This window comes from Dipodomys merriami, unplaced genomic scaffold (assembly GCF_024711535.1).
Source record: "Dipodomys merriami isolate MVZ:Mamm:240054 unplaced genomic scaffold, mDipMer1.0.p SCAF_60, whole genome shotgun sequence".
Classification (NCBI taxonomy): Eukaryota; Metazoa; Chordata; class Mammalia; order Rodentia; family Heteromyidae; genus Dipodomys; species Dipodomys merriami.
In genome coordinates this window covers 2,840,300-2,864,102 of record NW_027206180.1, presented here as the reverse complement: position 1 = coordinate 2,864,102, position 23,803 = coordinate 2,840,300, and the positions used below count along the sequence as shown (strand labels likewise).

The following is a 23,803-nucleotide window of genomic DNA, read 5'->3' as shown; positions in this document are numbered from 1 at the left end:
CATTCAATCATGGTTAACTGTTTTTCCAAACACAGCTTCAAGCAATATATATTTTTTTCCAGTCAGTTATAGAGCTTGAACTCTGAGCCTGGGCGCTATCCCTCAGCTCTTCAGCTCAAGGCTAGCACTCTACCTCTTGAGCCACAGAGCCACTTCCAGTTTTCTGGTGGTTAACTGGAGATAAGATTCTCACAGACTTTTCTGCCTGGGCTGGCTTTGAACCTTAATACTCAGATCTCAGCCTCCTGAGTAGTTAGGATTACAGGCATAAGCCACCAACACCCAGTTTAATAATATTCTTAGTATTATTCAGGGATGGGTTGAATTTAGTCTTTGAGTCAACAGCTTTTACTACAGACAAGCAAAAACTGCTTCTGTATGCCTGTGTATTCCATGTAAAATCAAAAACCATCTTGGGGCCATTTAAACTCCATCAGATCAAGCAGTTTGACAAATGCAAAAGTGCCAGATTCTCTCAAAAAGCATTTGACAGCCAGACACTGGTGGCCCATGTCTGTAATCCTTGCTATTCAGGAGGCTGAGAGCTGAGGACCCAGGTTTAAAGCCAGCTTCAGCAGAAGAAGCCAAGAGATTCTTATCTCCAACTAAGCACCAAAAGGCTGAAAGTAGAGATGTGGGTCAAGTGGTAGAGCACCAACCACGAACAAAAAAGACAAGCTAGAGGGCAAGGCACTGAATTCAAGCCTCAGTAACAGCACAAAAACTGAGAGAGTATCTTAAATAGAGCAACATTCTCAATCAAAGTTTTAGTTCAGTGTTCTGATTCTAAATAGACAGCATTTTCTGTTTAAAATTTGGTCAAAATCTTACTTTTATAAGGCACTATAAAACACACATAAAAGACTACAAACAGCAGTAAAAATGATACAGAAATGCCAAGTGCCATTGGCTCATACTTGTAATCCTAGCTGAAGAAGCTGAGATCTGGAGGATTAAAGTTTGAGACCAACAGGCAAAAAGTCCTCTAGATTCCAGCTCCAAAATAACGAACAAAAAAGCAAGACTGGGTATATAGCAGCAGCCTCGCAGGTAGGAAGCCCTGAGTTCAAACCCAATATTGTCCAAAACAAAGACTCCGATCTCAATTCAGGGAACTTGCTATCAACTCTCTGTGTAAGTATTTTTCGGAAGTCAATATTGGAGCCCTTACAAAAAACTGTAGTTAACTTATTACTTATGTAATAGATGGTAATTACAATATGTACCTTTACATATATAATATGGTCCTTCATAATTTGTTTTTGTTGGTCTTGGACGTATTTTTTTCCATGATTTATCTTCAACATTCTTTATCCTACCAATTAAAATATCTTTCTTACATTTATGATCTATAGTAGCATGATAGGTGAAATCCATTAACTTAGGGCCTGAAAAAGATGTAAAGAGGATTATTCATACACATGAGGAATGCTATGACATCCATTGCATCCACACCACCCCAGGCCACAGGGGCAGGCAGGTGACCACTGCCCACAATCTCAGCAAACACCTTCAGCCTAGCCAGGCAGACGTTCACTTTTATGCTCAAAGCTCTCTTCAATCCAAGTCCTCCCAAAACATATATTTATTTAACTTCTAGGGACATAATGTAGATGGAAATTCTGACAGCTTATCATAAAAGTCAGGAAGGGGAAACCCAGTTCCCCAAAAGCAAACCAACGCCCCCCACCAAAAAAAAAAAAAAATCAGAACTGATTACACTCCTAATTTGAAAGTAGCTAAAAAAGAGATCTTTGATTTTCCTAACTGCTGCACCACATCATATAGCTCTTAAATATACCCTTGGAGCAAAAGGACTTTCCTATTAGTTTCACATGAGAAATAAAAGCGTACAGAAGTGCTCGCTTCAGCAGCACATATAGTAAGAGTGTACAGAAGGAACTAGCAACTTCTCAGAGTCCAAATGCCCTATATGAGAAAGGGAGGTGCTGGGGCTGGGAAGGTGGCTCAGTGGAAGAGCGCTTGCCTTGCATGCATGAGGCCCTGGGTTCGATTCCTCAGCACCACATAAGTAAAAAGAAAAAAGCCAGAAGTGGCGCTGTGGCTCAAGTGGTAAAGCGCTAGCCTTGAGCTGAAGAGCTGAGGGACAGCGCCCAGGCCCAGAGTTCAGGCCCCACAATTGGACCAAAAACAAAAAGAAAAAGGGAGGTGCCTTTTCCCTAGAAGGAACCCCAGGGACTGCTCTCTTCTCAGGCACCTAGTTCTCTTAGCAGCTCCCCGGGGCCAGCGTTCATGCTCTGTCCTGTTGGTGGTCCTGACCTGATTTTACAAAGCAGATCTGGCAAGCTTGTCTCAACTCATGAGTTCCTTCAAGGGGATGTCTTGGAGTCACTGGTGGAGAGGATTTAGTAATCACACTTCCAAAAAAGTTTCCAAAGTCATTTCTAAGCTGACTTGAAATTCCCAGGAAATTCTCAGAAGCAAACAAACTACCTGGTCCATTCATCTGCAAAAGAAGAATAAAAACAAAAAAAAAGAAAGAAAGGAAGAAAGGGAGGGAGGGAGGGAGGGAGGAAGAGAGGGAGGGAGGGAGGGAAGGAGGGAGGGAAGGAGGGAGGGAGGGAGGGAGGAAAAAAGAAAACAAACAACAAGAAGAAAAAAAAGAAACAGGCAACAAATATTGTACTATCACTAAAGAACAGTGAGTCATGCGAAGAGTAAGGACGAGGGGATTCCATCTGTGTTTAGGATTTTCTCTTGTGGGTCTGAGCCCCTTCCTGTGGTCCTTGCTTTGTGAGTGCTGAAGTAACACAAGTGCTGTGCAGCACGGGCACGCACCTCCCGTGCCTGATCTGTGACAGCCCTCGAGCCTGTGGGCTACCTGCCCCATGTGTGGGTCTGCTCTGACAGTGTCATCTGTTACTGGCATTCCAGGCAAGCCTTACAGACTCTTCCACAGCACACAGGAAACGTGAGCGAGCCTGCGGTGTTCACTCACGTCATTCAGTTTACTCATTACAAGACCGAGGTTCAATGGAAGCGATGTATTACAAAAGAGGAAGTGGCACTTACAAGTAAAAGGGAGGAATTACTGCTGTTAAACGTTGATCCCTCTCTAGTAGTTGAGGTGGACACATCTAAAATGATAAAACAAACAAACAAAAAAAAAACTTTAACAGACCTTTTCTAACCATGCAATAAGAACATCAGGGTTTAGGAGGGCTGCCTGCCACCGGCTCCCCACGCTTTCCCTCCCTGGGCTCCTGAAACCTTTGTGCTCACCACTGCCTTGCACAGAGCCCTGAGGCTTTCCCTTCCCTCTAGAAACCAGAGTGGAATTAACCCTTCGTCACCAAATTCAAATAATGAGCTACCCCTGGGAGACCTGACCTAAGCTAGGCCTATCAAGGGGGCTGTTAAAAATCTAAGAGAACTGTTCCCATTCAAAAATGGAAAAGAAGACTGGGAACATGGCTTGGTGGTGGAATGCTTGCCTAGCATGCATGAGGCCCTGGGTTCGATCCCTCAATATCACATAAACAAAAAATAATAATAAAATTACATATTAAAAAAAATTAAATGGAAAAAGAGTTCCCTCTGAAAGGCAGGACAGCTCACTCAGTCTTATTCTGCCACTATATCCTCTCTGCCATCTGTCTCCTCTTTAATTAGAAAAGTTTTAATGGGTTTCAATTTAGGCCTTTTAGCCACATCACAATGCCTCACTAATATAAATAAAGGGCAGAGGGTTTGCTCAGTGGTACAGCTCTTTCTAACATTCATAAGGACCCCCCCAAAAAAAACAAAAACAAAAACACACACAAAGTTTTTGTTAAAGAAGACAAAAACTGGGCTGGGAAGGTGGCTTAGTGGTAGAGTGCTTGCCTTGCATGCATGAAGCCCTGGGTTCGATTCCTCAGTACCACATAAACAAATAAAGCCAGAAGTGGCGCTGTGGCTCAAGTGGTAGAGCACTAGCCTTGAGCAAAAGAAACTCCGGGTCAGTGCCCAGGCCCAGAGTTCAAGCCCTAGGACTGGGGAAAAAAAAAGAAGAAGACAAAAATGGGAGTGTGCCTAAGCCCTTAGCATTGTGGGCAGCATGCTGAGCCTAAGAGCACACACCCCAGACATGGCATCTGCGATCATCTAAAGGTACATGTGAACGGTGTGTTTCCAGTTCGGGATGAGACGAGATGCACTATTTTCTGAAACCTTTAGGACAGGGCTGATCTTTACTGGCGAATGCACCAGAGACCCTGCCCCACCTGCACCAAGCCCCCTGCAGGACACCAGGGCCCATGTCCAAACTCACACTTTGGCCCCTTGCTCTCCCGATGGAGGTTCAAGCCTACCCTTTGTCCTTACAGTAAAAACAACTCAAATCCCTACAAGGCTGTAACTGACAACACGGGTTCTCCTGCTCGTAAGTGACTGCAATCATGCAGCATTCAGCTGGATGCTTACCTGGTTTGGGCTCGGTCATTGCAAATGAACTGAAAGATGAGCAAAAGTCCTCCAGGGAGGAGGTCAGAGGTGGGTACAGCTCGGCAAAGGAGGGCAAGGGTGCGCACCTTGCACCCAGGGGCAAGGTTCCCAGTAAGGGAGTAGAGAAGGGCAGCCGGGACTGGACACTGGCTGTCTGGAGGGGTCCTCGGACTAGAGCTGAGGGCTGGAGAAGAAAGATTGAATACCATTCATAAGCTGACCAAGTTTTGCCGGCTTCTTTTCTAGCTGCCCAGAAACAAACGGCACAGGTGGGCTTGTCCTGCACCAGCTTCATAGGAGCCATGATTCATTGGACAATTTCACCACCGCTCTTCTTTCTTATCAAGTCCAGGGTGTGAAGGGTCTTTCTATATTCTTTCCATATTCCCTGCATGGCAGGGGTTGGGAAGTGCTCTCTAGGAAGGACTAGGCTTGGCAGGTGACGTGGTCCCCTCCGCACCCACTCTACTCACAGCAGTGGTGGCAGATGCAGATAGCACAAGAGGGCCCAAGACTGTGTTCCCAGAACAATGTATTGCCGGGCGCTGGTGGCTCACGCCTGTCATCCTAGCTACTCAGGAGGCTGAGACCTGAGGATTTTGATTCAAAGCCAGCCTGGACAGAAAAGTTTGTGGGACTTATCTCCAACTAACCAGCAAACAGCCAGAAGTGGAGGTGTATGTAGTTCCAGTGATAAAGCATCAGAGAAAAAGAGCTAAGAAACAGTGCCCTGGTCCTGAGTGCAAGCCCCAGGACCAACACCAAACAAAAACCCACATCATTTGAAAGTAAGAAACCCCAAGTTTGATGCAGGCACATGGGAAGGCGTCCTCCCAGGCTAAGCTGCAATTTAAACAAAAAAGTAAATCCTCCAGACCAGAGGCTGAAGGCTACTACTCACCATAATGGCGTCCTCGCTCTCGGGCGTAGAATCAAGCAGGTCATCCAGCTCATCACCCAGGACCATGTCTCCGTCGTCCAGGAAAGCCTCGGACGCGGAGAAGGGCGTCTTCCCTCCATTGGCCAGCACCGTGGGTGGCAGAGCGCCCTCTTCCACGTGCAGTGGCAAGACAGAAGTCAAAGGCATCATAGGGACTGAGGCCAGCTCATTTCCAACGCCGTGAGAAAAAACAGGTGCGGGCAGGGAGACCACAGGAAGCACTTCTTGCCTTGGGGTCAATAGATCTGAAACAGATGTGCAATAGATGTGCAATAGATCTGAAACAGTGTGAGGGGACCGCAAAGGGCCAGGGAAGACGTGGCCACGTGACAGTGCAGTCCAGTGACACTGCCTGGCCACATGGATCATCTCATGGTGCTTGAGCAACGTCACAGGAAGAACACGAAACTTAAACTTACCTGGCTCGATATCCTCCACGGAACAGCTCATGGGCTAAAAATCAAACCAAACATAGAATTTTCAGCATTCTAAACTGCAAAGTACTTTGTAGAACTCATCTTAAGTGGGCAACACAGACTTGCATAGAAATCTGACTTAGCTCCCAGAACTAAAGACATGTTCAAACCTACAGAGCAGTAGTAGCATCTCTTTGCTCTTCCTTTTCTTTTTTTTCCTTTTTTGTGCCACTCCTGGGACTTGAACTCGGGGCCTGGGTACTGTCCCTGAGTTTCTTTTGCTCAAGGCTAGTCATCTACCACTTGAGCCACAGCACCACTTCTGGCTTTTTCTGTTTATGAGGTACTGAGGAATCCAACCCAGGGCTCCATGCATGCTAGGCAAGCACTCTACCACTAAGCCACCTTCCCAGCCCCTGGTCCTTTTTTTTGAGGAGGAATCTCATTATATGTGGGCCCAAGCAATCCTCCTGCCTCAGCCTCCCAAGGAGCTAGGATGAGAGGGCGCATCACCCTATCTGGCCACCACCACTTATTTTTAGTGGCCCACATTGCTCACAGGCCACTCGGAGCCAGGCACTGGTGGCCCACATCTGTAACCAGCGACACAGGAAGCTAAGATATGAGGATCACAGTTTGAAACCAGCCCAGGCAGGAAAGTTCATGAGATTCTTATCTCCAATTAATCACCAAAAAGCTAGAAGGGGCACTGTGACTCAAGTGGTAGAGTGCTAGCCTTGAGCAAAAGAAGCTCAGGACAGTGCACAAGCCCTGATTTCAAGCCCGGGACTGACAAAGAAAACAAAAAACAAAAACCACTTGGCTGAACACCAAGGACTAATCCAATCACCACTCCACTTCTAATCCCTTCGCCATGGCCGCTGGCATCCTAGCTACCCCAATACAAGACTTGGCCTAAGCTTGAAAATCAAACTACAACGAAATAAAGAAACTGTAACTTGTCTGGGCACTGGTGGCTCACTCTATAGAGCTTCCTAGCTTCTCAGGAGACTGAGATCTGAGCATCTTGGTTCAAAGCCAGCTCTGACAAGGAAAGTCCATGAGTCTCTTATTTCCAATTAACCACCAAAAAGCCCTGAAATGGAGCTGTGGTTCAAAGTGATACAGTTCTAGTATAGAGCATAAAAGCTCAGGGACACTATGCCTCCATCAGAAAGAATGACATTGCCCCATTTGTTAGGAAATGGAAAAACTTGGAAAAAATTATATTAAGTGAAGTAAGCCAGGCCCAAAGAAACATAGGTCCCATGGTTTTCCTTATTTGTAATATCTAGTATATGTATGAGTCAAGCGGAAAAGGTCAGATAATGTGATGTCAGGAAAATGAACCCTTAGATGTGTATTTTAATGTTTTTTTCTTTCATGCATGTGTTTCTAACACATTTATAAGATTATCTCTTTGTTGCTTTGTATGTCCCTCCCCCACAGTATAACCCCTGCTTTCACTATATTTGATGTCAGTATAACTTGTGGAGGAGATGGAGAAAAACCAGTTGTTTAAGGATACAGGTAGACCTGTTGCAACAATTAGAAGTACAAGTTGTCATGTCCAAAACTAGCTTTACAACGTCGGTGGGGGGGGGGGGGGGGGAGAAGGATCGGGATTGGGGGGGGAGGGGGGAGGCTGGGAAGGGATGTGAAGGGTAAACAAAGGAGGAGGCTGCAATGCTTGGTAAGAAATGTACACATTACCCTGCCCACGTAATTGTAACTCCTCTGTACAGTATGTTCACAAATAAAATTAAATTAAATTAAAAAAAAAAAAAAAAGCTCAGGGACAGCATCTAGGCCCAGAGTTCAAGCCCTGGGACCTGCACAAAAATAAAATATAAAATAAGTGACAGGAAGCTATGGCCTGCTATGAGCTTGTGGAATTAGGAGGCTCACACTGAAGAGGTGAACAGCAGGACTCTTAAGGTAAATTCTGACACAGACAGTGACTTTACCTTAGTTACTTCATCCCCAGGGACTGCTTTCATTGAGAGCTGGAATAAAACCAGGACACATCTTTAGAAACACAATTGACTCCAAGCACTAAGGCAAAATGAAGACGACCTTAATGCGGAGCACTCTGGCTTACCTCAGCTCTAACATATGCTTTCCTTATTTTAAATCCCAATTTCTGAGCTAGCTCTTGTGTTAGTTTGATTACATGTTCATCCTGAAAAAAAGACAACATGTCTAATTCATGGAAGGATACCCGGCTAACCGTGCCGGAGAACAGGGAAAAGAGGCGCCATTTCCCTGTCTACACACTTGTCCTGCAGGCTGGCAGCTATGTGGGAAATTTAACCCATTCACTCCCATTCCTCTAACTGGGTATAAGAGAGCAGGCCAGAGGCAGGTGGGAAAATAGATGAACTGGAGTATTAGGTGCATACCTGAGGCACTGCTAAGGAGCACTTGGCCACCGCGTCATAAGCCTCTCGGTACCTTCCCAAGTCACTTAAGGCCTTGGACTTGCGATACAGAGCCTTGCAGTTACCGCTATTGAAGCTGAGGACAGCGTTGCAGTCTTCCAAAACCTTCTCGTGGAAACCCTGAGTGGAAGGCCAGAGAGAGTCAGTGCCACACCATACTCCTGTGTGAGGCCCTTCACCCACACCCAAAGCGTTTGTTTCCTGTGTGGATGATTTTTGTTATAAGATTCCAAATACAGGGCTGGGAAGGTGGCTCAGTGGTAGAGTGCTTGCCTTGCATGCATGAGGCCCTGGGTTCGATTCCTCAGCACCACATAAACAGAAAAAGCCAGAAGTGGCGCTGTGGCTCAAGCGGTAGAGTGCTTGCCTTGAGCTGAAGAGCTGAGAGACAGCACCTAGGCCCAGAGGTCCACAACCGGCAAAAAAAAAAAAAAAAAAAGATTCCAAATACATAGAAATAAAAAGAATGTCAGGGGGCTGGGAAGGTGGCTCAGTGGTAGAGCGCTTGCCTTGCATGCCTGAGGCCCTGGGTTGGATTCCTCAGCACCACATAAGCAGAAAAAGCCAGAAGTGGCGCTGTGGCTCAAGTGGTAGGGTGCTAGCCCTGAGCTGAAGAGCTGAGGGACAGCGCCCAGGCCCAGAATTCAGGCCCCATGACAAAAAAAAAAAAAGAATGTCAGGGACTGGGAATGTGGCTCAGTGGTAGAGTGCTTGCCTAGCATGCATGAAGCCCTGGGTTCAATTCCTCAGTACCACATACACAGAAAAAGCCATAAATGGTGCTGTGGCTCAAGTGGTAGAGTGCTAGCCTTGAGCAAAAGAAGCTCAGAGACAGTGCCCAGGCCCTGAGTTCAAGCCCTATGACTGTTTAAAAAAAAAAAAAAGTCAGGAACATTTGCATGTTACTACTTGGCCATGAATGCTCAGGTCCCCAAGACATGGCTGGTGCCCAGTGCCCCTCCCCATCCTAAGAACCCCTGGGTTGTCACCTTTCTGAAGTACATTAAAAATGTCATGGGTAGGGGCTGGGAAGTTGGTTACGTGGTAGAGTGCTTGCCTCACATGGATGAGGCCCTGGGTTCCATTCCTTAGCACCACATAAGCAGAAAAAAGCCAGAAATGGTGCTGTGGCTCAAGGGTAGGGCACTAGCCTTGAGCTGAAGAGCTGAGGGACAGCACCGAGGCCCAGAGTTCAGCCTCCACTACTGACCAAAAAAAAAAAAAAAAAGTCATGGGTAGCTAGGCGCTGATGGCTCACGCCTATAATCCTAACTACTAGAGAGGCTGAGATCTGAGGACCACTGTTCAAAGGCAGCCCAGGCAGGCAAGTGGAAGTGGAGCTGTGGCTCAAAGTGGTAGAGCACTAGCCTTAAGCAGAAAAGCTCTGGGATAGTGCCTAGGCCCTAAGTTTAAGTCTCATCTCATGACTAGCAAAAAAGGAGAAAGACAAGGAGGAAGAGGAGGAGGAGGAGGAGGAGGAGGAGGAGAAAAATGTCTTGGGTGAGCACAGGTAACAATAAGCTGTGGGTTTTTTTTTGGGGGGGGGGGGTCCTGGTCGTGGGGTCTGAATTCTGGGCCTGGGCGCTGTCCCTCAGCTCTTCAGCTCAAGGCTAGCACTCTACCACTTGAGCCACAGCGCCACTTCCAGCTTTTTTCTTTTTGCTTATGTGGTGCTGAGGAATCCAACCCAGGGCCTCAGGCATGCAAGGTAAGCGCTCTACCACTGAGCCACCTTCCCAGCCCTATGCTGTGTTTTTTAAGAAAGCTAGAAGATGGCTGGGGATATAGATCAGTGTTAGGGTTCAAACACACATCCCATATCCCACATACACAGAGAAATGTTACATAGCAATGAGGAAGATCTTTCCTCTAGAAACACTGTTTCAAAAAACACACTCACCATATTAGAATAGCAGGCAATACGATTTATATGCAGTTTTTCAATGATGTCTTTAGGGATTAAAATTTCTTCAGACTTTGCATAATCAGCTATATTCAAGGCTTCTGTATATTGGCTTATTGAGCTAGTCCAATCACGTTCCCGATAAACATCATTTCCTTCATTAAAAAGATTTCTCACAAGAGCACGCAAATACACCTAAAATGAGAAAGCTGCCTCTGTAAGCAAGATGGGGGTCTAAATAAACTCTATGGTTTAAATGTAACACTTCTCAGAACCCATCTGACTGGAGCAGGGAAGCAGCTAAGATGCTGGGACAGAGCCATGGGTGCCTCCTGGTAGGGACTCTGGCCTTTTTAAGTCAAGAGGCGCGGGTGCCCAGCTCTGATTTTGAGCCTACCACAGCAAGATCGCTCCGAGCCAGGTCCCGCTTACACAATGAGGAACATGTCAGCACATGGCTTTACACTAACTTCACCTCTGACAGAAGACATGCATATGTAAATGAGTGCCTGTACGTGCGCCTGTGTGTTATTGGACAGTTTCTAGGTGGAAAATACTATTTATTCTTTTTTTCTTTGTGTGACTTTTGGTTTTCACAGCCTTGAGACCATCTGTATGGCGTCTTAGGTAAAGCATTTGCCTGGTCATTTACTGGTTTGGGGGAGGGATGGGAGCTAAGTCATTTTCTTTAGTAAGGGTGGACATTCTCTGGGTTGGTACCAAAGTTTTGTCTGTCATTGCTAAGGTATTTCAAAAGTCCTTTTCCATCAGAAGATATCACAAATAGTCAAAACTTTTCTGGTCTCATTTTATGAATTCATGTCTAAGCTGACTAGATTAACAGCTAGTAGGACCGTGACAGTCTGTGAGCCCCAGCCCCATGTTCAAAATGAAAGGGATTCTTTCAATACTTCCTGACTCCGCATCAGCATGGAGGCAGGGAAAAGGAAGAGGAAAGAACTGAATGGAAGAGGAAGGGAAGAGAGAGCGGTCAAGGCACTGAGCTGACAGGTAGTAGCACCAAATCCTCAGAGATGAGAAGCCATGGGTGACCAGCTGCTGGTTATTGCTCAAGGCTCAAACAGCTGGCCATTATGTCCTGCAGGCAGGGCTGCCCACGGTGAACCCCTCCCATTTAGCTATCCAGATCGCCTGTCCTCCAAATAAAAACCACACACCCAACCCTCTCCTCTCAATCTTGCATCACTTATCTTTGGTAAAAGGAGGGGCAGTTTTCAAGAAACTAAAGATAAACTAATTCCAAGGATACGAACTCAGCAAATACAGGGTAACTGTCCAAGTATGCCTCCACAAAGGCTGCCTAGCAGAGTCTGGCAAACTTTTCCATAAATGCTAAAATAGTGATTATTTTAAGCCTTCTTGGGCTGTATGATCTCTGTCCCAATGGCCACATGTCACAAAAGCAGCCACAGATAATATACCAACAGCAGCACGTGGCTGGGACATTTCAATAAAACTTTATTTGTGAACAAGGGCAGCTGTGCTGATCTGAGCCACAAGATCGGAGTGTGGCAGCCTCTGCTGAAGATTACAGCTCCCCAGCAATCCACACCCAACCTCCAAGCCCACCTTCCCAGGGTCATTACCGCATATTGTTCCTGGGTCCCTGGGTATGACAGTGGAGACCTAAGAACAAGAAAAAAAGTCAGAACTGGGCACATAGCAGAACGTGTTCTTAAACACATGTTCTTAAACTGTAGATCCAATCAGCTTGCTGCTGGCACAAAGCACATTTGAGTGTGTATGTCTGTCTGTTTATGTGTGTTTACACGCACACGCGCACACGCTGATCCTGTGACTTGAACTCAGGGCCTGGGTGCTGTTCCTGAGTCTCTCTGTGCTCAAGACTAGTGCTCTACCACTTGAGCCACAGCATCACTTCTGGGGACTTTTCTGCCCAGGCTGGCTTTGAACTGTGATCCTCAGACCTCAGCTCCTGAGTAGCTAGGATTACAGGCCACTGTCGCCCAGCTCCACAAAGCACTTTTTAAAGAAAGATTCACATCTCCTTTACCAATAGTATTTGTTGTGGTTGTTATGAAGAAGAAAAAATCTAAGTTATTCCTGTTATTTTCTTAAGTATACCATGATCCTTTCAAATGTACTTCTATTAAAAGAAGGCCTAATTCTTCAAATACCAAAGAGGTTAAAAATAGTTCAGAAGTACTAACACCATCTGATCCAATTTACTGGAGGACAATATCTCCTTCTGATCCGCCCGCTTGCCCCCCACCCCAGGGCTGTCACCCGTCACTAGCACATTTCCTAATGTCGGAGGACCCAGATAGACGGAGGAAGACAAACGCAAAAACACTCCAGTTCAGTATTGTGGACGCCCTCGAAACCAGCAACAGCATGGCTCATTTCAGAGCACAAATGTCACGTCTAACCCCACTACCAGGACCTGTTACACTCGAGCAAAGTTCTCCATGTTGGCAAAAATGTGCGACCTCCACCCCAGACAAGAAGGCCCTGAGGAGGAGGCAGGCCACCGCGCTCGGCTCTCTTACTGGATGAACTGCAGTCCTTCCGTGATATTCTGCTGCCTTCTCCTCCTCTCCTCAGACACGCTGGACATGTTACCCCGCACATCCGCTTGCTGGGGGCACGGTCTGCAAAGGAACAGGACACACATCCCATCAGGCACCTGGGCTCCTGGATCACCTTCACCACACCCCTAATTCACCACCCCTCGAATGAGTGGTAGACACACCCATCTCCAAGTTAGGCAAGGGTTCTAGACCCCCCCCCCAAGAACTCACAAATTTCTAAACCATTTCTGCGGACACTCCAAGGGGAGCTCCCTGAATGGAGGGCTTGTGTTCACCCCAGCATTGGCAGATGTCAGGAGGGTGTGCCCACACAGAGCAGGGCATAGCGGGCACCAGGCGGCTCCTGCAAGTCACACGCTTGAGGAGTGTCAGCTCCCCCAGGGCTGGTGCTTGGCGCCAGACAAGTGCCATCGGGATGTTAGCAGTCTACCCATCGGTGGCAGCCCCTGACCCCATGTCACCCCACCATCTGTGACAACCAAGAGGTCGCCACGTATCGCCAAGTGTCCCTGGTGACAGGCAGGGAAGGCCACCTGGGATGTCCGACACTGAGATGACACTCTAGTACAAAAATCACTGGCTTGGACCACCTTGGGGACACAAGGTGGAAGTCCACGCCCACCAGGGCAGCCAGGGGGACACAAAGCGGAAGTGCCCCCACCATAAGCGCAGAGCTGGAACCGTTTTGATACAGACACCCCTGGAAGTTGTCCTTGTAAATCTGTGAGGCTGATAACTGCCTGGAAAATACTGCCAGTTCTAAAGGTCTGCTACACGGGAGACAAGTTCTAGGTGTGCTGAGGTGCTCACAGGAGAAAAGCAAGATGCCTGCATTTGCTCTAAAGTATCCCAACAAGCTACACAGGAGAACAGAGGAAGACTTCAGGGTGTTGGGAAGCGTGGACAGCAAGCACACAATTTTCTTTATTAAATTTCTCAGTCCTGGGGCTTGAACTCAGGGCCTAGGTGATATCCCTGAGCTCTTTCACTGAAGACTAGCACTCTAGCCAGGCGCCTGTGGCTCACGGCTATAATCCTAGTCACTCAGGAGGCTGAGATTTGAGGATCACGGTTCAAAGCCAGCCCAGGCAGAAAAGTCTGTGGGACTCTTATCTCCAATAAACCACCAGAAAACTGGAAGTGGTGCTATGGCTCAAATGGAAGAGTGCTCGCCTTGAGCTGAAGAGCTCAGGAACAGCACCCATGCCCCAGAAGTCAAGCCCTACGACCGGAAAAAAAAAAAAAAAAAAAAAAGGTTAGCACTCTGCCACTTTGAGCCACAGTGTCACTTCCAGTTCTCTGGTGGTTTATTAGAGATAAGAGTTTCACAGACTTTCCTGCCTAGCCTGGCTTAGAACCATGATCTTCAGATCTCAGCCTCCTGAGTAGTTAGGATTACAGGCATGAACTAGCTAGGATTACAGGCTGGTCCTGGTGCTTGAACACAGCACCTGGGGTTAGTTCCTTATACTAATCATGTGGTTTTGCCTTTATAAGCTTTGTATTAACTGCATTTGAGGCTGTGAGTTTTTTGAGACATGAGTCCGCTCACAGTCACAGGCTTGGAAGTGGCGTTGCGGTTCAAAGTGGTAGAATGCTAGCTTTGAGCAAAAGCTCAGGGACCCACACGCACACACACACACAAAAGTTTAACGTGACAGTGAAAAAGAGTGTCTCATACACTGTCACCTTTGGCCACCACATTAAGCCCTCCCCAAGGGCAATCAACCGCTGTTTCGCCTGATTCACCTGATGAATGTGGCACCGACACAGGTTGCAATCCCTCGTGTGCAGATGTGATGCCCCCAGTGCACAGGCACTGATGGGGGGAGGGGAGGATGGAGTTCATCCGGTGGCACGGGACAGCACCATACCAACGGCGACTTCCTGGAGGCAATGTGTGCTACAGTTATGTCACCCATGTGGGGAGCTGGACTCTGTGTTCTACTTTTGCAATTTCCTGTGCGTCTATAATTATCTTCAAGCAGAAAGTTGAAAGGACCTGTGTTGTTTTTGCACCAATCCAGGGCTGTGAACGGGGCCTGCACTTGGCTTTCCACATGAAGTGGTTTGTCACTCTGTGTTAGTACACGTGTGCTTCCCTAACCTAACCCGGCCTGGGGCAGACATTCTTGCTGTCCACATCCTGGAAGCTTAGGAGGTCAAGTTGTGTCCTTCTAAGAACTTCTGTCAGATAAAGGGCTTGGGTATGTTTAGTTCCTGATGTCAATCAGGGAATTTTTGACAACAAACGGTTTATTATTTATTTGTTCACTCATTCATACATTTATTTATTGGGCAATACTGAGATTTGAACTCAGAGTCTTGCTTTTGCCAGGCAGATGCTCTACCACTTTACCACTTCAACAGTCCCTTCCTTTTCCTTTTTCTTTTTCTTTTTTTTTTTTTGTCGGTTATGGAGCCTGAACTCTGGGCCTGGGTGCTGTCTCTCAGCTCTTCAGCTCAAGGATAGCGCTCTACCACTTAAGCCACAGAGTCACTTCTGGCTTTTTTTTTTTTTTTCCTGTTTATGTGGTGCTGAGGAATCAAACCCAGGGCCTCATGCATGCAGGGCAAACATTCTACCACTGAGCCACCTTCCCAGCCCTCCCTTTTTTTTTTTTTTTTTTTTTTTTACCAGTCCTGGCAGTTGAACTCAGGGCCTAGGCACTGTCCCTGAGCTTCTTTTGCTCAAGGATAGCACTCTACCACCTGAGCCACAGCACCACTTCTGGCATTTTCTGTGTATGTGGTACTGAGGACTAGAACCCAGGGCTTCATGCATGCTAGGTAAGCACTCTACCACTGAGCCACCTTCCCAGCCCCCACTATCTCCTGTATTGCTTTACCAGAATGGATCTAGCTGGACATGCAGGTGGCTCATGCCTGCAATCTTAGCTACTCAGGAGGCTGAGATCTAAGGATTGCTGTTCAAAGCCAGCCTGGGCAGGAACGTCTATGAGACTCTTATCTCTGCTAAACTTCCAAAAAACTGAGCTCAAGTGGTAGAGCGCAAGCCTTGAACAAAAGCAGCTCAGGGACAGAGCCCAGACCCAGAGTTCAAGCCCCTGGACTTGTATACTTGTACTTGTACACGGGTGCGCGCGTGCGTACACACACACACACACACACACACACACACACACACACACACACACACACACACACACACACACACACACACACACACACACACACACACACACACACAAGGGTATCACTTGCAGCAGGCTGGCCTCTATTTGGGCTCCCTCTGCTGCTGGTATGTGAGGCACAAGCAGCCATGACCAGCCACTGACTGACGGACAGCCTCTCAAATTTAGACTGCCCTTGAACTATAATGCCTTAATCTCCACCTCTCAAGTAGCTATGATTACAGGCTTGAGCCTATGCTACATTGTCTTTCTCAGTCCTGACTCTAACATGCTCTGTGGAGAATGAAGGAGGGGAGAAGGAGGACTTCACACAAGTCCAGAGGCCTCAGGTTGACCAGATAGACAACTCACAAGAGCAGAGAGGAAGGAGCATGCCTGGCAGGGAATGGCCAGAAGCAGAGAGGAACCCAAAACCACCAGGGCTTCCCAGGAGCCAAAGGGTGGAGAGAAGGGTGGAGGGTGAACAGCTAAGTAGGAGTTAGGGCCACTAAGTGAACTAAAGCATCACGGGCTGGAATTCCACCTTCCTGGCATCAGCTGACTTCATCTCCTGCTCACTAAGAAGTTGGAGAAGGGTAGAATGTACCCCATATGCACTGTGACTCTGAGTGTGGTCAGTGCCTCCCCTGCAAAGCACGTCTGAACGCCTAGTACAGAGCAATAAGAAGATGCCCACACGAGACCCGTGCACCTCTGGATGACAGAAGCAGGCTGAGGTTAGAGAAAACCCCAGGGCTGTGTCTGCACCGCACGGAGGCGGGAGGGAGCTGGCTCCCACTGGCTCAGAGCTCTCGGAGACTTAAGTCATTTAATCCTGACAAAGTGAAGCTTACAGGAGCCCAGAATCCTGGGGAGGAAGTGGCAGAGCTAGCTAGCTTTCCAAGCCAGACAGGCTGGCCCCGGGCCGGGGCTCTGCCCGGGCAGCACCCATCTTGGATGGCCGGGGCTGGATGCTGACAGATGAGCGAGTACTTTCCACACTCCCACACCGTGTGCAACAGACCCGCTCAAGGGATGCCACTCGGAGCACGTGGGCACAAGCAAAGGGCTTTGCCAGGAAAGCAACACCAGGACATGAGTGTCGCGCCAGGAAAGCTTTCCAGGTGCTCAGATGCCAGTCCTTAATGCAAAGCAGCCTGCCTATGAATGTGTGGCAGAGCACCTGCCTAGTAAGTGTGATGCCTGTTGAACCCCAGTACTGCGGAAATTGAAGATCTTAACACTGACCAGAGGAGTTGCAGGGAAGGCAACACAGCGTTGATACTCTCGCCTAGGAAAGTATTCTTGACTTTCAAGTTTAAAAAACATTAACCAGCAGTCTGCCTTCCATTCTACAGCTTCTCTTCAACAACTGTAAAGCATCTACTGCATAGGTTAAGTAACATTACTGACAAGCCTGTCCAGGAACAGCGTCCTAGCTAATCCTCCCAACACTTCCCAGGGTCTGGGGGTGGAGTGGGCACGGTGCCAGCTTAATGGGCTGCAAACCAGGTATAGAAACATTACTGTATACATTTGCCCACCTTCTTCTAACACTCTAATGGACAGTTTGTGGAAGTTTCTCTCTTCTTGTGAAAAAAAACCCAAAAACTTCCTGATGGAGGCTATGGCATCCAGCATCAGGTAACTTCCTGTCCCGCCCTTGCTCCAGCATGTTTTCTTGATGTAACTATTTACTTAGAAATTACTGGTGGAGGGGCTGGGAAGGTGGCTCAGTGGTAGAGCGCTTGCCTTGCATACATGAGGCCCTGGGTTCGATTCCTCAGCACCACATAAGCAGAAAAAAAAAGCCGGAAGTGGCGCTGTGGCTCAAGTGGTAGAGCGCTAGCCTTGAGCTGAAGAGCTGAAGGACAGCGCCCAGGCCCCTAGTTCAGGCCCCATGACTGGACCCCCCCCCCCCCCCGCCAAAAAAAAGAAATTACTGGCAGAGCCGGGCGCCGGTGGCTCACGCCTATAATCCTAGCTACACAGGAGGCTAAGATCTGAGGATTGCGGTTCAAAGCCAGCCCGGGCCGGGCAGGAAAGCTCATGAGACTCTCATCTCCAATAAACCACTAATAAACCAGAAGTAGTGCTGTGGCTCAAGCAGTAGAGTACTCGCCTTGAACTGAAGAGCACAGGGACAGCACCCAAGCCTAGAGTTCAAGCCCCATGACGGACAAAAAACAAACAAACAAAAAGAAATTACTGGTGGAGGGGCTGGGCAGGTGGCTCAGTAGTAGAGTGCTTGTCTTGCATGCATGAGGCCCTGGGTTCAATTCTTCAACACTACAGAAGCAGAAAAAGCCTTAGTGGCACTGTGGCTCAAGTGGTAGAGGTTAGCCTTGAGCTGAAGAGCTGAGGGACAGCACCCAGGCCCAGAGTTCAGGCCCCACGACCAACCAAAAAAAAAAAAATACTGGTGGAGGTAGGGTGCTGGTGGCTCACACTTGTTTTCCTAGCTACTCAGGAGGCTGAGTGAGCTCTGAGGATCACAATTCAAAGCCTCGGCAGAGATCTGAGGATCTCGGTTCAATGCCAGCCTGGCAGAAAAGTCATGAACTCTTATCTCCAATTAACCACCCCCAAACTGGAAGTAGAGTTGTGGGTCAAAGTAGTAAAGCACTAGGCTTGAGCAAAAAGATGTAAGAAAGAATACCTAGGCCCGGAGTTTTAAGCTGGTAGAAACTGGACACTGATCACTAACACCTGTAACCATCTGGAGGATGGAGGTCTGAAGCCAGCTGAGGTAGAAAAGTCCTATCAACTACATCTTTAATATGACCAGCACAATGTGGCTCAAGTGGTAGAGCACCAGCCTAACAAGCACAAGGCTGAGTTCAAATCCCAGTACTGAGATATATACAGAGAGACAGAGACAGAGAGCTAGAGAGAGAAAAAAAGGGAAGGAGGGGGGAGAGAGATATTTTGAGATTCTGTAAAGTGAAACAAGTGCTGGTCAACCAAGTGGTTCACAAGGACACTAAGTCTCATCCACACTCTCTTCCAGGGACTCAACAAGAAAGAGCCCCAGTGAAATCTGATAATTGGACTTGCTTGGGGTCACTCAGACCCCAAGATATGCCCAGGACCCTCAAGAGGTTTTCCTTCTAGAGTGAAACGCACACCCCCACCCCCACCCCACAAGGCACTCATCTCCCTAGCAAATGCCTCAGAATGCAAACTCCAAATGAGGATCTTTCATAAAGTATAGCACTTGTACTTTTCTTTTTTTGGTACTGGGGATTGAACCCAGGACATTGCACCTGCTAGGCAAGTGCTTTGCCACTTGCCACATCCCAGCCCACACCTGCACTTTTCTATTGGCCAAACAGCAATGTTCTGCTGGCCTTGCCTTCCATCCATGGCTCCTGAAGGCTTCACGGGCTCCGTGAAATTAATTAGCACTAATTAGCCAACTAGACAACACAGTACTGAACTCATAAAATTCAAAGGCAAAATTTGTTGTCTGGTTTCTTTTTTTTAATGATTCTTTTTTATTGGTCTCTTTTTTATATGTTTTTTATTGTAAAAATACTGTATAGAGGGGTTACAGTTACATGAGTGAGGTAATGAGCACATTTCAAAATAAAAATATTGTGCCAGGGAGGGAGGGAGGGAGAGAATTAAAACAGACATAGGGCCACTGGCATTAAATTGTAAGTTAATGAATATATAATAAATAGTAGTTATGGGCTGGAAAGGTGGCTCAGTGGTAGAGTGCTTGGCTTGCATGCATGAGGCTCTGGGTTTGATTACTCAGCACCACATAAACAGAAAAAGCCTGAAGTGGCACTGTGGCTCAAGTGGTAGAGCACTAGCCTTGAGCTGAAGAGCTCAAGTACAGTCCTCAAGCCCAGAGTTCAAGCCCCACAACTGACAATAAATAAATAAATAGTAATTATATATGGCTTTTTCTTGATCTGAAAACACCTCAAGTTATTGCTAATACTTTACACTTTAAAGAACACATATTCTACCTCTAAGATTCAAGAGAAAAACTAATTTCATCTACACTGAGCACTTGAAGATATTATCTAGACTTTCCTTGCATACTTTGTTTAAAAGCCCATTTCAGAGGACTTGTGCAACCAGTGGCAGACATATTCCGTTTCTACTTCTTTTATTACAATGTTCAGATCTTCCCAGCTTTAAGGGTCTATCCTAATAGATTCCTCCACCTGCAACACTGTTAATGCAACCCTAATCAGCCAGAAGTAACAACTGATTCTCTTACTAGCAAAACCTGACAAGTGTCCCCAGAATGACAGGAAAGAGGGCGCAGGTCAGGGTGCAACCCCCAAGCATGCACACCCACTCACACAGGCACACACCTCAAGCCACAGGTACACAGCAGGGCAGGAGCCTGCTGTTCACGTGGACAGCAGGAAATCCAATGTGGCTTTGTGCAGAACACAAGCACGTTGATAATATTCATCATTAGATTCTGAACTCACCCGACCAGTCCAGCACATAACAAGGGGAAACTGTTCTCCAGACAGAATTCCACCTCTAGGCCCGGTGCCCATGGCTCACGCCTGTCATCCAAGTTACTGCAGGAGGCTGAAATCTGAGCATCGTGGTCCAAAGCCGGCCTGGGCAGGAAAAAGTCCAGGAGACTCCTATCTCCAACTAACCGCCAGAAAACTCTCAGAAGTGGAGCTGGCTGCTCCAAGTGGTAGAGCACCAGGCTTGGGTGAAAAAGCTCAGAGACAGCGCCCAGGCCCTGAGTTCAAGCCCCAAGACCCACAAAAAGAAGGATTTGCACCTTGCAAACCGGGACACACCACCTAGCAACTTCAGCTCTCCAGATCCACCGGGGTGGGGTGGCACCCATTCCCGAGAGGCCTCCAGCAAGCAGGGCCTCCGGCGGCTGCACCCCGACGCCCAGGCCCAGGCCCGCCACACACGGTGCCAGCCCGGCCCGGCCCCGCTCAACTGTCCAGGCGGCACGGATCCAGCGGCTGCTCCACCGACTCCGGCGGGCACGCGAGTGTGCAAGCTGACCTTTCTTTCTCCTCATCCTAAACCTCTGACAGCTCAGCCCGGCCCCATCTCCGTTCCAGGCCCGGCGCGCCCCCGTCCCCGGGACACCGACCCTTTCCTCTTTCGGGCGCAGCATTCCCCCCCCCAACCCCACCCGGAAGACGCCCCACGCCCGGGAAAGTCACCCAATCCCGGCGCAGGCGCCACCGCGCCCCGTCCCCGAGTGACCACACCCCTGCGGGGACCACCCCGACCCGGCCCGGACCGGCCCGGACCGGAAACGCGCGCTGATGGGAACTGACAGGTCTCCGTGCCCGCCCGGCGCAGACCCCCCCACACACCCGGCGGGGCCCGCGGCCCCCCGCCCGCCCGAGGGGTGCGCCTCGCCGTCGAGGCGGAACCCACTCGCCGGGCATCCTTCCCGCCCCAGCCCCGGGCGCCCCCACGCCCACCCAGCACCCCCGGGGACGGGGGGAGGGGGGACCATCACGGTATTTCAAGCGCAGTAACTACCGAGAGGACGGGACGGGGTGACGTCCTTCCCGGCTGGAGCAGGGGGCGCCCTGCTGCCTCCGGATCCGGGGACGCGCGCGATCCCCCCGCCCCTCATCCCCGTCATCCCCGCGGCTCCCGGGCTTTGCCGCGGCTTCCGGGGCCCGCGTTCCCCGCCGCGCCCCTCCCCCACCCGGCCCGGACCCGAGCGGCGGCGGCGGCGGCGGCGGCGCGCGAACGCGGGCACGAGCACGCGGCGGCGCGCGCGGGACCTCCCCCTACCTGCGGGAGCGCGCGCCGGGGGCGGCGGGACGCGGCGGCGGGGGGCGCGGGGGCGATGGCGGCGGAGGCGGCGGCGGCGGCCCGGCGCTCGCTGGCTCGTCCGCTCGCACGCTCGCAGCTTCCCTCGGCCACCGCGGCGCTGACGGCGGCGGCTCTCCCGGCGGCGCCCGCGGCGGCGCCCCCTGGCGGCGGGAGGCCGCGCCCCGCGTCCGGGAGCCGCTGCCATTGGCTGCGCCCGGGAGCGTGGGGCCGGAGGCGGAGGCGCCACGTCGGGCTCCCGGCGGCGGCGGCGGCGGCGGAAGCGACGGCGGCGGTTAGTCGAACGACGGGCTCCGGGTGTGCCGGCCCGGGAGGCGTCCGGGGGTCGCCCGAGTCCCCGCGGAGCTGGGCCGCCGCGGCCGCCTGTGTCGTCGCTCCGCGCCCGGGACGTCGGTTTACCCAACCGGACAGAGCCCCGCAGACCGCGCCCGGACGCCCGGTGCGGGTAACGCACACTTAAAATAGTGAATGACAGGAGAGGAAACCGGCCCTGCGGGTGGCGGCCGGGGACGGGGACCGGGTGCGCGCCGCGCGTCCTCGTGTGCGAGCCCCGCGCCGGCCCCTCCCGCCTGCAATCCCAGCTGCTCGGGAGGCTGAGATGGGAGGATCGCGGTTCGAAGCCAGCCCGGGCAGGAAAGTCAGAGACTGTGGCTCCAAGTGGTACAGCTCTAGTCTTTGAGCAAAAAAGCTCCAAGAGTCCAGGCCAGGAAAGGCACACCGAGGGGGAGAGGGCGGGGAAGAGGGAAAACGGGCCTGGATGTAACTCAGTAGCAAAGGACTTGCTAGGCCATGTCCTGGGTTCGATCCTCAGTATCAAAAATGAAAAGACACCAAAAGGAGAGAGAGAGAAGGCAGCGTTTTGCTTCTCAACCTCCATCTGATACTGGGTTGCCACAGTGTATCAGTTCCCTACTTGTATTTGTGAAAAATGTCACATTTAATAGGCAGGAAATTATTTAATTCTACACCACCACCACCCCCACACACACACACCTGAGGCGCTTCCGAGGGAGGAGGAACTTTGGGAAGTGAGCATTTCTGGTTTTCCAGAGCCAGGTCCGATTCTCTTCTGCAGCCTCCCAGGCCCCAACGTTGGAATGCAGGCTCCATTTTATGGCTTCTGTCTTCCGTGCCCTGCTGGCTCTTCTCCCTCCATTCTGACTCTTGGAATGACCCCAAGGTTCCTCAGCAATGGGGCCTCCAGGCTCTGACACTCAGGTCACCTGGAAGTGCACCTTCTGTGTCAACTACCCCCAGGGCACTTGGTTTGAACGACCGTGTAACAGCAATGGTTTCTACTGGCAAGATCCTAAGGCTGAGGATGTAGCTCAGTGGATATGGCCCTTGACTATCATATGCAAGGCTCAGGGTTCCATCCCCAGAAGCACAAACAGCAACAGAAAGACATCCCTACAGATTCTTCAAAAGCTATTTGATAGCCACACAGAGTAGTACATGCCTGTAATCTAGTATTTGGAAGGCTGAAGCAGGCGGATCTGCCATTTGAGAACTAATGAGACCCTGTTTTTAAAAAAAAAAAATGCTATTTGAGGATTTCCTCCCAGGTGTGGACTTGGGAAGTGGATGTTAGAATAGGAAAGGGGCAGGGGGAGCCACTAGGCATGTTGACTCCTGTTCACAATTCCAGCTAACTTGGCAGATCAGAAAATGAAAGAAAAAGAGGGAAGGGAGAGGGAAGAAAGAGAAAGAATATAAGTTTTTAAAAGTCAATGTTTATTATTATTTAAAATATGCTGAGACCAGGCACTGATGGCTCACGCCTATAATCTGAGCTACTCAGGATCTGAGATCTGAGGATCAAAGTTCAAAGCCAGCCCAGGCAGGAAAGAATGTGAGACCCTTATCACCAACTATCCATCAGAAGACTCAAAGTGGTGCTGTGGCACAGGTGGTAGAGCACTAGCCTTGAGTTGAAGAGCTCAGGGACAATGCCCAGGCTCAGAGTTCAAGCCCCACAACTGATAAAAATAAATAAAATACACCTAGAAGACTTAAAAACTTCAAGGGATGTAAGATGCCCTGGTCCAGTCTGGAGTGACATGCAGATGTTCTGATGCTCAGGACTCTGCACTGTGTAGGGGACGCCTGCCCTTCACCTGTACTTCCAGCCCGTCTCCTGAATCCCTTCTG

At 49.6% G+C, this 23,803-nt stretch overlaps 1 protein-coding gene across 2 annotated transcripts in view; it reads right to left on the bottom strand.

Annotated features, from left to right (window-relative positions):
• Zc3h7a (zinc finger CCCH-type containing 7A) overlaps positions 1 to 21,709 on the bottom strand; it is a 35,036-nt gene extending 13,327 nt beyond the window's left edge. Inside the window, exons 1-13 of one of the 2 annotated variants that reach the window (XM_070003468.1) lie at positions 21,614 to 21,709; positions 12,678 to 12,779; positions 11,754 to 11,793; positions 10,144 to 10,341; positions 8,205 to 8,363; positions 7,904 to 7,984; positions 7,770 to 7,808; positions 5,806 to 5,839; positions 5,348 to 5,631; positions 4,426 to 4,630; positions 3,034 to 3,098; positions 2,281 to 2,467; positions 1,227 to 1,388 (exon numbers count right to left, since the gene is read on the bottom strand). In XM_070003468.1, the coding sequence (XP_069859569.1) occupies positions 1,227 to 1,388; positions 2,281 to 2,467; positions 3,034 to 3,098; positions 4,426 to 4,630; positions 5,348 to 5,631; positions 5,806 to 5,839; positions 7,770 to 7,808; positions 7,904 to 7,984; positions 8,205 to 8,363; positions 10,144 to 10,341; positions 11,754 to 11,793; positions 12,678 to 12,745 (1,522 nt within the window). In that variant the 5' untranslated portion in view covers positions 12,746 to 12,779; positions 21,614 to 21,709. Of the gene's footprint in view, positions 1 to 1,226; positions 1,389 to 2,280; positions 2,468 to 3,033; positions 3,099 to 4,425; positions 4,631 to 5,347; positions 5,632 to 5,805; positions 5,840 to 7,769; positions 7,809 to 7,903; positions 7,985 to 8,204; positions 8,364 to 10,143; positions 10,342 to 11,753; positions 11,794 to 12,677; positions 12,780 to 20,310; positions 20,426 to 21,613 lie in introns of those variants that run through there. The other variant, XM_070003469.1, reaches the window with a different exon arrangement.
• Positions 21,710 to 23,803: the final 2,094 nt, after the last annotated feature.